We start from the raw sequence: 14,539 nt of genomic DNA, 5'->3' as shown, positions 1-14,539 counted from the left end.
AAATAGTGGGAGATAAAAGAGAAATTTTTTGTCGCATAAAGAAAAACAATCATATGTTTGGTAAAATTCTGGGAAAGAGAAAAGAAAAGGAGAATAAGAGAGAAAATAGTCAAAAAAAAAAACGACCAAGATCAAGAAAAGATGGTGTGAAAAATAATTTAAAGAGTAACAACAAAGATTAAGAAAAAAGAAGACATAAATGTGAATTGAGACAAAAAAAATATAAAAGAAACCCCCTTTTTAAAAACTCGCACGAGAGCGAAAGTATCCCTTAAGATATCACACACTCTTCCGATGAACCTCGCTTTCCTGTCTTTTTCTTTTCGACCGGCATGGTGCCATTTAAACGATGTAGAGCGCGCTTGTCGCCATGTTCAGCCGCCTTCTTATACCATTCCATGGCCTCCTCTGGATTTTTCTCCACCCCGATGCCCACTAAATAAACGTTCAAGAGATGTCAGCCAAAAGAATTCCAGTGAAGTCGAACCATCCCATTGGCTTACCTTCTGTGAAATAGCCGATTGCATATTCGGCCTTGGGAAGCCCCTTTTCAGCCGCACGCAATGCCCACGCATATGCGTCCGCATCGGATTGGGGGAGGACGTTCGGGCATCCCACCAGATACCATGCAGTCAGGGCAAAACAGGCCTCCTTGTGCCCCTGCTGGGCAGCGACCGTGTAGTAGTGGATGGAGAGCGTCGCATCCTGCGGACAGCCGAGGCGGCCGTATTCGTAGCACTCGCCCAAGCGGTAGGCGGCAGGCGCGTGACCAAGGTCGGCAGCCTGAGCATATAGGGAGACCGCATATTCTGCATCAGGGAAGACAACATTGTCGATCCCCTTCTCATGCAGCAGGGCAAGCTCGTGGGGTGCCTGCGGATATTCTGGGGTGGCTGCCTCGGCCGCCCGTTTAAGCCATTTTACCCCATCGCGCGGATTTTTTGTCAGGCCAAGCTCACCATTCAACTCGGCCATGGCAAGTCTATACATGGCGCCGGGATGATTGGCCGTCGCAGCCTTCCGGTAAAACTGTAGGGCCTTGGCCGGCTCGCGCCGTGTGCCCAGCCCTTCCTCGTAGCACTTTGCGGCCTCGAACGCAGCATCCGGATGAGAATGCTTCGATGCCTGCACATATAATGGAAACGCTTTGTCGTACTCCTTCTTGCCCTTGGGAGAGCAGAGCCCCGCCGTGTAGCACTCGGCAAGATAAAATTGTGCATCGGCATGCCCCTTTCCGGAGAGCTGTCGTAGCAGTTTGGTGGCCTCGTCCATGAGCTCTTGTCGTTGTGTGTCATCTTCGGTTTGTCGTGATGCCTCTACGAGGAATACCGAAAAATCAAATTGTAAATTGGGATCGTTGGTCTTGCGCGCATTCTGACGATAGAGTTCGAGGGTCTGAGAGTAGGAGAGGAGGGAGGCATTGTGGCCCGGCTTCAGATGCGAATGGCTCAAGAGCGGCTGGAAAAGATTGCTTTGGCTGCCAGCTCCCGGCTGCCCAGGAGAGGGCATGATCATCGAGGGGGTTGGCGATCGAGAGATGGCCTCCCCCATGACCGGGGCTGTGCCGCTTTTGACCGACTGTGTATCGAAGTTATTCATTCACGATCTCACCAGAATTTAGGCTCGGAAAAATCAAAGAGGGTTGGAAGTGCGGATGACTAAGGGGATATCTTAAGGCGATCACCGGCTTAGGGCAGATCAAGAGAGTGGAATGAGCGGGATGAATTTGGGAGATGAAGTGATTATGGCGAGGATGAAGCTCAGATGAGAAGAGATCAAAAGGGGGAGGGGAGGGTAAGGAATGCCTCTCAGCCAAAAGATTTCTATTGTCGCCGATAAAAATAGATGACAGAGATGGATGACCCAATGCCTTAACACTTCTTAAATTGTTTAGGATGAAGCACACCACGATCAAAAAAAAAATACAAAATGAGAGATGAAAGAGAGTGGTGAGAGTGGAGAATTCTCTCTACCGACCAGCCGACTAGCACACTCTTTGAGATGATGGGAGGGGAGGGGCAGTGTATTTGAGACTGGATAATACGGTGGAATCAATATGTGCTTCGCCACCATGACACAAAGCTATTCCTTACACGAACAAGATTACATTTTTTAGAATTTTCATAACCATGTTTCTCTTGGGAGTTGAGGGTAGGATCTGTATGGAGGGGTTTCTATTGCTGCTTTGAAAGAGCCGGGTTTTTTGCGGGCGCTTTCTGGCCGTGTTTATCTGTCCTCATTTAAAGCTGGGGAAAGAGGCCAGCACGCACGCCTTTTCTAAGAAGGAAAAAGAAGCCGAGAGAGGACCAAAGGGGAGGGGGGGAAGGACGGAAGAGATTCGGAATAGGGAGAGAAAATAACCGAGGTGGAAAAGGAAAGAGAGATCAAAGATCCATCTTGCCTCCGGGGGGGAGGGGGAGGTATCGGATAGAGCAGTGGAAGTAAAATATGGAAAGCAGAGAAAGGTGATAAAAGAGAGTGGGTAAAAAATAGTCGGAAACACAGGAGGAGATATCGAGTACGGGTATACTTGGACCCATACACACTCTAACCTGTAACCAAGGTATGGGAAGAAGAGTAGAGAAATCAAAACAAATGAGAGGGCTGGCAGGGAGAGGAAGGAGGAGAAAGAGGGAAAGAGAGAGGGAGAGGAATGGAGATAAAGAGTAGAGTTGCAGGTAGATAGGATAAGGGGTGAAAAAGTAATTAAAAAAGAAAAAGGTGTGCGCGCTTCCCTTCGCATCTATTACAATGATCAGGTTCAAAGGGTATTTCTCAGACAGAGATCTCTCGTAAGAGAGTAAGCTCTGACACCCCTAGCGCATGCACAAAGAAAAAAATATAAAAGCTTTTATTCCTACACAGAAGAATAAAAATGAACTATATACGACAGAAAGTTACCCATAGCGGAGAGGGGTATGGTGGTGAAATGGGAGGAGGGGCTTCGCCTAAACTAAAACCTACCACGAAAAGCGTCGGCATCCTACTTACTTGTTCAGGACAAACTCGTTGGTGTAATTCTGTTGGAACGAGTTGTCAATCAGTCCAAGCCGTTTGCAGTAATTCGTCACCTTGTTCCAATCACGCTCGACGTTCTCCAGGTTCTTGGAGAAGTAGGGCAAGGAGCGCTCAAAGATTCTGCGGTTGAGGGGCGAGGCAAGATCCGGCTTCACCTCGCAGTATTGGTTGTAGGCCTTTTGCGGTTGGGCGAGGAGGTATTCCGTTGCTTTGGCCACGGCACGGACGAACTTGGCGACGTTGTCGCGGTTCTGGGCCAGGTAGTTCTCGTTGACGATGTAGAGGATGGAGCAGAAGCAGCAGCAGCCAAGGTGGGCGAGCTCATCGATCCGGAGCATACGCACCTCGTCCCTGGGCTTGCCCTGCTCCTCACACCAAGCCTCGAGCTCGACCTGCTGCACATTTTCAAGGCCCACTCCTGCGTCGATGACCCCGCGCTTGATGGCATCGGTGACGTTCATGCCCACGCGAATCGCGGTGTATTCCTCGGGCTTCATGCCATAGTGCTGGGTGAGCTCGTCAAGGATGATTTTGCCAAACTCTCCAACATAGCCTGAGAAAGAAAACAAAAAGCACGTTAGCTGCGGGTTAGGCCCAGACGATGTGGGAGGTGATGGTTACCGATGCGCTTGCCTCGCAAGGTTTGAAAATCCTCGGTGATCCCGCTCGACTTCAAATACACCACTCCCGTCAGAGGCTCGTCAAGGAGCGTGCCAATACTCGTGACCGGCCATTCCCTGGCCTTGGCGGCAATCGTGTGGATCATTGCCTTGAGGCCCAGGTCCACCTTGCCACTTCCGATAATCTCGGTGACGTCGGAAGGGTCACTGGGCTCAAGGATAGCCACCTTAATCCCCTCCTCGGCAAAGTAGCCGAGCTTCTGCGCAAGATAGACTGGGGCGTGGTAGGGGGTGGCGTGCCAGTTCAAGAGGCAAGTGATCTTATCCGTTTGCTTTCCAAGGCTCATAGTGGAGGGTGTATAAAGGAAATGTAGGTTAATATTCAACAATAAAGAGAAGGAAAAAAAAAAATGTTGGGAGATTTTATAGGAAGATTCGGGGGGGGATCTGTTCGATAAGGAATTAAAGTTTGCCTTCGTTTTGTTGATATTCCCGTGGGAATTTCTGACAGGGGGGGAGATGGAGGCGAGCCTATACGACTGTTATTTGGCGTGACCTTGACGACGTTTGTTTGCTAGAAGCGCGTGATGAAAGCGTCCGTGCCCACTATGCATGGTGTTTTTGATCGCGTTCCCCCCCCCCCTCTCCCCCTCGCGCAATGTTTTTAGTTCCTGTGAGAAAATGAACACCAACTCCATCTTTCAATTCTAATTCTTCAGCAAGTAGACGAGGCTCAACCGTATAAAAGCTCGGTAAGTTCCGAACATGTTCGCGTAGCAAAAGACCTACTGTTTATCTCCAGGAGAAGATGGGGTGGCCATCTCGAGCTCTTAGATGTTACAGCTGAAAACACGAAGAGATCGTTGATTGGTTGGGGTAAGACTTGAGGAATTTCTACCTCGATTTATTCCGACAGGTTCGCCTGTACAAGGATTGATTCATCGGATATCACCGCTTGATTTCGCTATGGTCCTGGGAGGGGGAATGCGGGCGACTCTTGGCGAATCTTTTTATATCGCAGGGCGTATTGGAAGGGTGACCAATGCATTCACGTTAGGACTCTTGCCATTTTTCTCGGGAAAACTGAGGCCTTCTCCGCATGTAAAACAACCCCATTCCTAAAGCATAGGGCGTAGAGATTGGGGCTGATTTCTATCTTTTAGTTAATTCCAGATAATTATAGTTATAGTTTATATTCATATGAGAGGGCCACGCTCCACCCGAATAGACTCGATGCTCCTGCCCTAGATTGATTACGCAAGGAGTCAGGGACAGTAACCACGCTTGAGCATGGGGAGCATTGGCGGTGTCCACCCTCCTTGAGCTAGAAAGGGCTAAGACGAAATCATCCAGATTCATCTATTTGGTCTTTTGAAGAAGGTAAACAAAAGCTTGATCTAATCTCTCAGCCCCTTGGATATTTAAGATTAATTGCTAAGGCCGAGCTGCGATCACTCAACTCGGGGTTTCGTCGGCAGCCCGCTGCTTTTAGGCCAATTAGCCGTGTCTCCACGCGGGCCTTTGCGATCGTAACTTTGCTTCGCAACAACATATATCTAGCCTTCAAAGTGGACCGCCTCCATGACGCGGCCTATTTATCTATTGCTGGGAGGGATCCTGTCAATCTCCGGTTCTACTCAATCAGGAATTTGAGAACGTGTCCTCTCGGTCGACCGGAGCCTCCTAGTCAAACTCTAAGCATCTTCGAATAGCCCGTGCGGGGGGGGGGGGGGAGGCGGACGCGCCTTTGACGATTCCTCGCTGACGTCAGGCTACACCATCGGCTTTGACCACGAGAAGCGCTCCCCCCTCCCTTGCCCTCCTGCAAAAGTGAGGGGGACGGGGCCAACTTGTTCACCCACTTTCATGTGCTGGTTTAGAAGGTCACGTAAGGTTAGGTTTATGTACAGTTTCTCATGAGGCTAGGAACCCGTTTCTCTTGCACAGGGGCGAGGGGTGGCCCGAACGCGCAAGCTGTACGAGGGATTGTCAAGGCCGTTGGCCGCGGCATTAGGTTGAAGCGCGTATTATCGGGGAAAATGGGGCACGCGCCTATCCGGAAACAGTAGGACAGCGTTGTTGTTAGACAGGTTGGGCGCTGATTCGGAATGGGGGGAGGGAGAGCAGCCAGGTTACACTAATTTAACCGGGCGGCAAAGAATTCTTCCTTAGGTTTGCTGGAGGGTTCCGCAGGAAGATTCGTCATCTCGATACAACCGACGTTCTGATACACAAGCGGACGAAGATCGCGGCCCAGGGGATCGAGCGAGGGGGGTGGCTCTCGCGACGAATGAGCGGCCGGGCGACAGCGGAAAGAAGCTTTCGCCTAAGCGGGCAAGATCGAAGTTTACGTGGCAAGAGCACAAAGGCCCCCCACAAACTCTGACCTGGTCGGCTAATATGCTGCGCAGTACAAAAGTTTCTCACCAAGCAGGCTATTGAGGCGTGTATAGACACCCACCGCGTCGTCAATAAAGGTTCGTGAGGCCATTAGGGGTCATGGGATCGCGCCGGGCCTCCTGAAATGCCCGTGGCTGCTCAAACAGGCAAGAGGAGTCTCCAAAACAGCGCGATGGGGGCCGATGCGCTATTGCATTTAATTGTTCTTGTGCGCGATCGGCCCGTTTTGGGGGGGAGCTGCCGAGCCTTGAATGGTGCTGCGGTGGTCTAAGCATCCAACGGGAGCTAGACCGAGGCAATGGCAGCTAAGGAGGGGGGCCCAATCTGCGAACCAATCTGTCGCAGAGTGATCAATTTATTTTCGATTTTCGAATCAGAAATTAAATCACCCAATTAGTCGAATCGGCCCAGTGACAGCAGGCGGCCGAGATTGCGGCTGGGAAGCGGTTGCGTGTGGGGGGAGATTCGCACGCCTGCCCGCCTCAGGGCATTGTGTCGGAGCCGCGGGGGGGCGGCCGTGTCCGACGGCCCCAAACAATTGCGTAGCGCAGCGCGGCCTCGGCAGGCGATCGGTGCTGCGAGATAGGCGCGGTGGAAATTTACAAGACATCTGCGCTTTCCCCCTCAGAAACCGGACGAAACAGCGGCCGCCAGCCCTTCCTCCACTCAGGGGCGGCCGTGACGGCCTGCACATGTCCGTTTCAGATCCGGATGCCCTCGAATCAGATTGCTCATTTGTCATGGCCTATTGATGAGGCAGGCGGGGTTCTATGCAAGCTGGCAGGGCCCAGGGCGAGTCGCCCCCCTTCGATTGACTCAAACCCCACCCAGGCCCGGCCGTTGGACGCGCGAGCTGAAGCCGGATCAGCCAGCCGACCGCGATGTCTCTGGCCCTGCATGCCCCCGCCCCCCTGCCGCGATTAGCTTACTGCATATGCAGAAGTCAATTTAGCGCGCGGTGTCCACTCATCTTCAATTCTGCATCCGACAGTGGCGACCAAACACAAAATTTAAGGTGAGAGCTGAGAATCACCACCCCCGCTTTTATCAGAAGTTTAATTTAGTAGCGTGCTTTTGCAACTCCGGCTTCGTCCAGCCTTGAGAATAAGTTCGCCTTCCTTCTGACTCCGTCTCCCTCTCTCTTCTTCTGCATTCCAAGCCCGCGCTCGCCCCCTTCCGCCTTCTCCCCCGCATTCCGCCCCTCCCCCGCGCCCCTGTTCTGTCTGATTCCATCTTCTCCATCTAAGGCATCCGCGCTTGAACGCCCACCCGCCGCCGCCGCTCCCCCCCCCCCCCTCCCAGTCTTGTGCATGGGCTCCGCCTGAACTTCGGCCCCTCCTCACAATGCATCTCTCGGATTACTCATACCTTGGTGAGTGCGCCTCTGATCGGCATTCCTGTTCCCCTGCCAATGGCTAACGCTCTCTCTCTCTCCCCTCTTCCCCGGTTTCTCCCTGTTCCCGCTTCTGCTGTGTAGAAAGAGCGGTTTCGTTCTCTTTCTTATTTGTCTACATCATTATCCATATCTATCGAACCGATAAATTTGCCTGCTTCCGGTGGTCCAAGATCAGACACTTCCAAATAAAGGTGAGTGCGATAGCTTCTTTCGAGATAGATCTAGGCAAACCTTACTAAACATGGGCCGTTCTAATTTGTCTTACCATTGTCCGATAGACTATCATGACCTTATTTATCTTCATTGCCCTCCCGCTCCAGCTGTACGTAGTGCTCGCCGCTTGAGCCCCTCTGATGCCCTACTAACCTCGCCTCTCCTTTTGCAGGTACTATGACGTCCGCACCTCGATCTTCAAGTATCAGGAGGGCTTTCTGCACGACCCGAGAACCGACATCATCGTCTCCAAGCCTGATAATCTCTGGAGCCCGGGCAACCGCGACGCGATCCTCTCCACGGAATTTGCCCTGATGGTCGGCTTCTCCATGCAGATGGGGATGCTCTCGCTGCTGCAGATCTTTTGGAACTTCCTCGCCAGCACCTTCACCAAAACGACTTTTGTCGGCAGGTAGGCTTTTGCGGTGACTGGATGTGGCAACCTCGGCACTCCAAGCTGATCCCTTTGTCCTCTCTCTTTCCTCTCCTGATGAGTCTAGCTTTGAATTCCGCGCCTATCTTGTGTGGTGTGCCGGGAGTATCATCACTTTTCCGCTTCTCGAATACTTTTACAAGAACGACCACGTCAAGGCCGAAGCCGTCCCGCAGCTGTTCTACGCATTCGAGCTGTTGCTCGTATCACTCTTGGGGTATGTATCCTCGTGCTGGTTGCTGCTGTGGGGGGAGGATCGAGCTTGAATCTCATATGTACATTTTTTCCGTCTCTCTCCCACTTCTCCAGGATCGTTTCGGAAATTCGCTTCCGCCATCTGCTTGGCATCACCCACACCCAATCCAACTCCAAGGAGATTGCGACCAAGCTCGCCTATTTCTGCTCGATGAACCGACTTCTGTCGGCCGTCACGATGATCGGAAGTATCACCATGTTCATCTTGTCGGTGGACGGCCTGACCTCAGAACAGGTGATCGCACATAACAAGTTTGCTTCCGACATTTTGATCGGTGAGTTGCGCTCGAGTCCCCCCGGATGGGCTTCCTCTTTTCTCATCTTCTCTCTATCTTTGCCTTGCACTAGCCACCTTCAATTTCATGGCCATGTTTGTTTGGATCCTACTCCTCTTCATTTTCTATCCGAACGCCGCTTTCATGCATGGCAGCAACAGCACCCGCGTCACCACCAGCCAATCCCTCCCAACCACCCGCCCCGACCTCTCCTCCCTCCGCGATAGTGCTCGGATCCAGCCGCAGGATCCTCTCCCGATGAACTCTTTTACGGAGGACCCCCTCGAGCACGAGCACGAGCTTTACCGCCAGCACAACCTTCCTCGCCCCCCGCCCCGAAATGGCCATCGTGACAAGCCGCGGATGATCTCCAACTTTGTCTCGCAGCAGCTGGTCATGGAGGAGCCGGAGAATGAACTGGACGAGGCCACGTGGGGGTACTACGAGATGGAGGAGAAGGGGCGGCCGTTGGAGATTAGGAACAAATCCTCGTTTGAATACGGTGGCGACGGCATATCACGAGCCAGCTCAAGAGCCGGCCTTATACGGCCCATGAGGTCGAGAGATATCGAGGCAGGCGGTATACACCCATAGTGAATCTATAAATATATATATACATATATTGTGACGCTTATTCTTTCAACCTCACCCTCTTTGTTGGCACTACCTTTTCGTTTTGTAAATGTTATTTTCTTTTTTTCTTTGTTATGCTTCCTCCCCTTACCCTCACTTCTATCGAGTTATTCCAACTCTTTTTTTTCCCCCCCTTAGGAGCAGGCAAATAAGTTCAAACACTTGTACAAAAAGTAGAAAAAAGAAAGAATGAAAAAAAAAAGAGATGCTATGAAGTATTTCCCCTGTTTTTATATAGGTCCTTTTTATCCTTTCCGTTTATTATTCCGTTGTAATAGAAGGGAGCTGGTCTTTGACCCGGAGATGAATAATTCCATGCCGATTTTCTAATAATCCTTTTCTTTCTATGTTCTGCACCAGAGGTGTTGTTTGTTTGTTTTTCAATTCCATCCTAGTTTAATAACAATGCTTCTTTTTTTTTTTCACTCCAACCCGACCCGACACATGAAAGTATCTTTGTACACCCGGTGAGAGATAAGAGGAGGCGACCATGGACCAAGCCACTGTTTTTTATGGCTTGTCTCCAGCTCTAATGTTCCTCTTGTTCAAGACTCGGATACACATTAAATTTCTCTTTCATTTTCATAGATCGCTTACACGTCGGCTTCCTTTTGAAGAGAGAGTCCGTTTCAGTTTGGTCAGGTAAGGCTCCTCAGCATAGCCTATCGCTTGCTCTCAGAGGAGTGGGGGGGAAGCTGTGTGAACTTTGCATTTAGCCTCTGTTTCAGGTTGTTAACACGCGTCCATTCTTGTCCGATTCCTTTTCTTTCTCCTATGGTCCCCTCCTAGCTTAGCATCGACAAGAAGCGATTTTTCAATGGCCACACAGCAAAAGAAGAGAGTGTGTTACTTTTACGATGGTGCGTCTTCCTTTCTTCCCACTCTTGCCACTCACCATGGCTGAATATATGCATCCATCTATTTATGCTAGCCAATGTTGGCAATTACCACTATGGCCCAGGCCATCCCATGAAGCCCCACAGGATAAGAATGTGCCACGGACTGGTGATGAACTATGGGCTGTATAAGAAGATGGAAATCTATGTGAGTTGCGTGGTCTTGCTTTCCTCTTTCGATAGCTGGGCTAATGAGTGGTGGCCTTCTCTGTAATTCGGCGACCGTAGAGAGCTAAACCTGCAAATAAGTGGGAAATGACGCAGTTTCACACCGACGAGTACATCGACTTCTTATCTCGAGTGACCCCTGAGACTCTGGACCAGAATTCTCGGGATCTAGCAAAATGTATGCGTAATGGCGACTCTCCTCACGCCCATCCCCTCTCACTTCTGTTTTGAGCTGGTCTAACCCCCTTCTATCCCTCCAGATAATGTGGGAGATGACTGCCCTGTATTCGATGGGCTCTTTGAGTATTGTGGTCTGTCAGCGGGTGGCTCCATGGGTAGAGACATAGCTTGCTTTTTTTTTAATCCGTTTATAAAGGGAAAAAAGGATAAATAATTGCTTTGCACATTTATTAAGAGGGAGCGGCGCGGCTCAACCGTGGGCTGTGTGATATTGCGATCAACTGGGCAGGAGGTTTGCATCACGCAAAAAAGGCAGAGGCAAGCGGGTTTTGCTATGTCAATGATATTGTATTGGGCATATTGGAATTATTGAGGTAAGCATTGAAGCGTGGAATGTCGCTCTGTGGTGCTGCCATGGAAGGGAGGGGAACATTTTTGCTAACACTTGCTCCGACATTCCAAGGTTTCATCAACGTGTACTCTATATTGATATTGATATCCACCACGGGGATGGTGTGGAGGAGGCATTTTTCACTACTGATCGGGTCATGACCGTGAGTTTCCACAAGTATGGAGAGTTTTTCCCGGGCACAGGAGAGCTTCGGGATATTGGCATCGGACGCGGGAAGCACTACGCAGTTAACTTTCCTCTGCGGGAAGGAATCAGCGACGAATCCTACAAGAGTGTATTCGAGCCGGTAGCTCTTTTTTTTCCCTTGCAATGATTTTGTGCTTTTTTTTGCAAATGGGACCATCCAACAAATAACCCGCGGTATATATGTAGGTGATTCAAGCAGCGATGGATTGGTATCGGCCGTCTGCCGTTGTACTACAGTGTGGCGCGGATTCGTTGAGCGGGGATAAACTCGGCTGCTTCAATCTCTCCATGAAAGGGCACGCCAACTGCGTGCGTTTCGTGAAGAGTTTCAATCTACCAACCTTGATTCTCGGCGGCGGCGGATATACCATGCGCAATGTCGCGAAGGCGTGGGCGTACGAGACGGGCGTCGTGGTCGGGCAGGACATTGGGCCGACCATGCCATACAACGACTATTATGAATACTTCGGGCCCGATTACAAGCTGGATGTGCTGTCGAGCAACATGGACAATTTGAACACACCCGAATACTTGGAAAAAATCAAGTAAGCCAAAACTCTTCCCTCCCCCCCACTCCACTTAGTATAGGCTCAATCAATGGGTAATCAACGCTCTTTTTCAGGGTTCAAGTGCTGCAGAACCTGTCGCGCACTCAGTTCGCACCCAGCGTGCAAATGCAGGAGGTGCCCGCCGATAAGGTCGAGTCCGACGACGAGGATATGGACGATCCCGAGGAGCGTCTCCCACAGCGAATCGCCGATAAGCTCATTGTCCCGGAGAATGAATACTACGACTCGGACGGAGAGCCAGAGCGGCGGCGAGAGCAAAACTATAAGGAATCCGGAGAGGGAAGGAATGGGGAGGCAATGCCGAGCCAGGCACCTGGGGACGCCGAAAGTATGGAGGTCGATGTCAATGGGGAGGAGGATGGAGCATTGCGGACCGAGGAGTCCATGGTAAGAATTCAGGGAAGCAATGCTGATGAGCCCGCACCGCAAACCACAACAATACCTCCGGGTCGGAAACCGGAAGGCGAAAGCGAGCCTGTACCCGCTGCAGCTGCTCCATTCAAGAACGAACAATCCTGATAATTGAAACCTATTGAACTGCGAATAGTTTTTTTTTGTGTCGGCTTGGCTACTGATTTCTTGCACTAGTTTTTGAATTTTTTTTTTTTCGTGTGTAATTTTTTATAAAATTATTAAGTGCTTAATAATTTTTGAATACTGAGGGAAAAAAGAAAGGAGCAGGCGACGAAGTGAGAATGCACTCATTTTTTTTACACCATTGACTACCCACTCCCCCCTAATTAACGCCGCTCGAGCAATACTCACCACTTTGAATATCACCGCCTTACAAGATGGCTGCCATCACTTCCCGTCGTAAGCGGTTTAATCCTGATTGGGAGAAGGATTTTTACAGGAACGGGTACCCCGCCGAAGTTATTGTGATCAATTCCCCCACCCCGCCGCCCACCCCCTCCACCAACAAACATGCACTTTCCTCGTCCAAACGAAAAACACCGACCACCAAGAAGCGAAGGAAGGACAATGTGGCGGACTCCAAGGTAATGTGTGATGAGGGTGTGGCATTCGTGAATAGCTCCATGGCTGGGCCACTCATTCTCTTTCTTGGGGCGGGGCCTTTTGTAGCCTAATCAGCCGGTGGTTGCGTCGTACGATGATAAGGATGGACACTACGTCATTGTTCCGGATGAAGACCTAACGCCTCGATGTATGTATCCCCTGGTATCTGTTAGTTGTTACATTGATTGCCTGGTATTGACGGAGCATCTGATTGGGGGGAACCCTAGACCGCATCATTCGCCAGTTGGGGCAGGGCACATTCGGAAAGGTGGTCGAGTGCTGGGACAAGGTGGCACGGTCGTTTGTCGCCATTAAGATTATCCGTGCCGTGCAGAAATACCGTGATGCCAGTAAAATCGAGATACGGGTCCTGAATACTATCGCAAAGCACGATCCCCGCAACCTTAAGTAAGTTTCCTCTGATCCGAGCTCATCTCCCTCCTCTTCCTCCTTTCTCCTCGCGATAACTGAGGCCGACTCGTTTTTGGGAAATAGCAAATGCATCCACCTAAGGGAGACATTTGATTTTCGCAACCATGTGTGCATGGTGTTCGACTTGTTTGGGCAGTCGGTGTTCGACTTTTTGAAAGAGAATCACTTTTGTCCGTTTCCCCCGCGCCAGATCCAACATTTTGCAAAGCAGCTTCTCCAGAGTGTGGCCTGTAAATTGAAGGATCTCCCTTGAGCAAACCTATGGAAAGCTAACGAAAACCTTGTTTAGTCCTGCATGATTTGGAGCTGATTCACACAGACTTGAAGCCAGAGAATATTCTGCTGGTCAATGGAGAGTACAAGGTGGTGCCGAGCAAGACAGTAAGTATCCTCTTGGCTTCTATTTGCTTTGTGCCCCTCCCCCTCCCCCGCCTCCTCTTTTGCAAACTAACCCGCTCCTCTCTTCTGCGCGTGTGTGTGCGTGCTTCCTTTGTTGTACTTGCAGAAGGCACCCAACAAACGAGTACTTCTCGACACCAATATCCGGCTGATCGATTTCGGGAGCGCCACCTTTAACTCTGAATACCATTCCTCCGTCGTCTCTACACGGCACTATCGAGCGCCAGAAATTATCCTCGGCATGGGCTGGTCCTTTCCTTGCGACATATGGAGCATTGGGTGCATCTTGGTCGAGTTCAGCACAGGAGATGCCCTCTTCCAGACCCACGACAATCTGGAGCATCTGGCCATGATGGAGACCGTGCTGGGGCGAATTTCCGATCGAATGATGCGGAACGCAAAGTAAGTCTGCTTCCTTCGAATATTTTTTTGGTTCGTAACCTTGCCTGATACTAACCGTTAACCGACGCTCGCCACAGCTGTGCTTCACAAAAATACTTTAAGCACGGGCGGTTAGACTATCCTAACCAGGAGACAAATCGTCAGAGCCGTAAATACGTAAAGGCAATGAAACCCTTGGCGGTAAATAACCTACGGCCTGGTGCCCCTCCTCCCTCTCCTTCCCAATTCGAATACTAATCCTTGGTATTCCTCCCAGGAAATCATCCCCCCTCGTAACAAAATCAATGCGCTTCTCTTGGATCTACTAAAGCAACTTCTTGTTTACGACCCAGACGAGCGGATTAGCGCTCGCGAGGCTCTAGAGCACCCTTACTTTTTCACAGATCCAGGTCCAGAGGAGGACGATGAAACTTAAGAGGATGAAGGGGTGATCTTTTTTGTTGATATGAGTCGCGCTCTACTGTATTTCTCCACTCTATACACTAATTTTTTATGCTTGCATATATATATATATATTATACTTCTTATTCTTATTTTATTTCTTGATTTCTCTTCTCTTATCTCTTCTTTTTTTTTTTTCTCTCTCTCTCTCTCTCTCTCTTCTTTGTATTTTATTAAATAAGATCTACAATATA

At 50.3% G+C, this 14,539-nt stretch overlaps 6 protein-coding genes across 6 annotated transcripts; 3 read left to right on the top strand and 3 right to left on the bottom strand.

The window, feature by feature from the left end:
* Positions 1–271: 271 nt before the first annotated feature.
* Positions 272–1,599, bottom strand: VTP21DRAFT_253 (uncharacterized protein; the record flags this gene model as incomplete). Its single annotated transcript, XM_069392732.1, has 2 exons — positions 272–435; positions 504–1,599. 2 exons carry the CDS (start codon positions 1,597–1,599, stop codon positions 272–274), a joined length of 1,260 nt encoding a protein of 419 aa, XP_069256632.1.
* A 1,388-nt stretch (positions 1,600–2,987) lies between these two features.
* VTP21DRAFT_252 (uncharacterized protein) lies at positions 2,988–3,985 on the bottom strand (the record flags this gene model as incomplete). The annotated part of the gene is made up of 2 exons (XM_069392721.1): positions 2,988–3,571; positions 3,640–3,985. The coding sequence occupies 2 exons, from the start codon at positions 3,983–3,985 to the stop codon at positions 2,988–2,990; spliced, it is 930 nt and encodes a 309-aa protein (XP_069256631.1).
* A 2,121-nt stretch (positions 3,986–6,106) lies between these two features.
* VTP21DRAFT_251 (uncharacterized protein) lies at positions 6,107–6,780 on the bottom strand (the record flags this gene model as incomplete). The annotated part of the gene is made up of 2 exons (XM_069392710.1): positions 6,107–6,323; positions 6,428–6,780. The coding sequence occupies 2 exons, from the start codon at positions 6,778–6,780 to the stop codon at positions 6,107–6,109; spliced, it is 570 nt and encodes a 189-aa protein (XP_069256630.1).
* A 602-nt stretch (positions 6,781–7,382) lies between these two features.
* On the top strand, positions 7,383–9,204 carry VTP21DRAFT_250 (uncharacterized protein; the record flags this gene model as incomplete). Its single annotated transcript, XM_069392699.1, has 7 exons — positions 7,383–7,410; positions 7,516–7,625; positions 7,713–7,756; positions 7,820–8,059; positions 8,148–8,297; positions 8,390–8,610; positions 8,684–9,204. The coding sequence occupies 7 exons, from the start codon at positions 7,383–7,385 to the stop codon at positions 9,202–9,204; spliced, it is 1,314 nt and encodes a 437-aa protein (XP_069256629.1).
* Positions 9,205–10,060: 856 nt separating this feature from the next.
* On the top strand, positions 10,061–12,173 carry VTP21DRAFT_249 (uncharacterized protein; the record flags this gene model as incomplete). Its single annotated transcript, XM_069392688.1, has 8 exons — positions 10,061–10,103; positions 10,175–10,287; positions 10,368–10,485; positions 10,568–10,642; positions 10,723–10,861; positions 10,951–11,185; positions 11,272–11,630; positions 11,708–12,173. The coding sequence occupies 8 exons, from the start codon at positions 10,061–10,063 to the stop codon at positions 12,171–12,173; spliced, it is 1,548 nt and encodes a 515-aa protein (XP_069256628.1).
* A 272-nt stretch (positions 12,174–12,445) lies between these two features.
* Positions 12,446–14,319, top strand: VTP21DRAFT_248 (uncharacterized protein; the record flags this gene model as incomplete). Its single annotated transcript, XM_069392677.1, has 8 exons — positions 12,446–12,652; positions 12,738–12,819; positions 12,899–13,079; positions 13,167–13,333; positions 13,393–13,484; positions 13,609–13,904; positions 13,982–14,084; positions 14,161–14,319. The coding sequence occupies 8 exons, from the start codon at positions 12,446–12,448 to the stop codon at positions 14,317–14,319; spliced, it is 1,287 nt and encodes a 428-aa protein (XP_069256627.1).
* Positions 14,320–14,539: the final 220 nt, after the last annotated feature.

The sequence above is a fragment of the Calcarisporiella thermophila genome, assembly GCF_041956535.1.
Source record: "Calcarisporiella thermophila strain CBS 279.70 unplaced genomic scaffold VTP21scaffold_1, whole genome shotgun sequence".
Lineage (NCBI taxonomy): Eukaryota > Fungi > Calcarisporiellomycota > Calcarisporiellomycetes > Calcarisporiellales > Calcarisporiellaceae > Calcarisporiella > Calcarisporiella thermophila.
The sequence above is the reverse complement of the archived record's forward strand: the minus strand, read 5'-3'. Positions and strand labels throughout refer to the sequence as shown.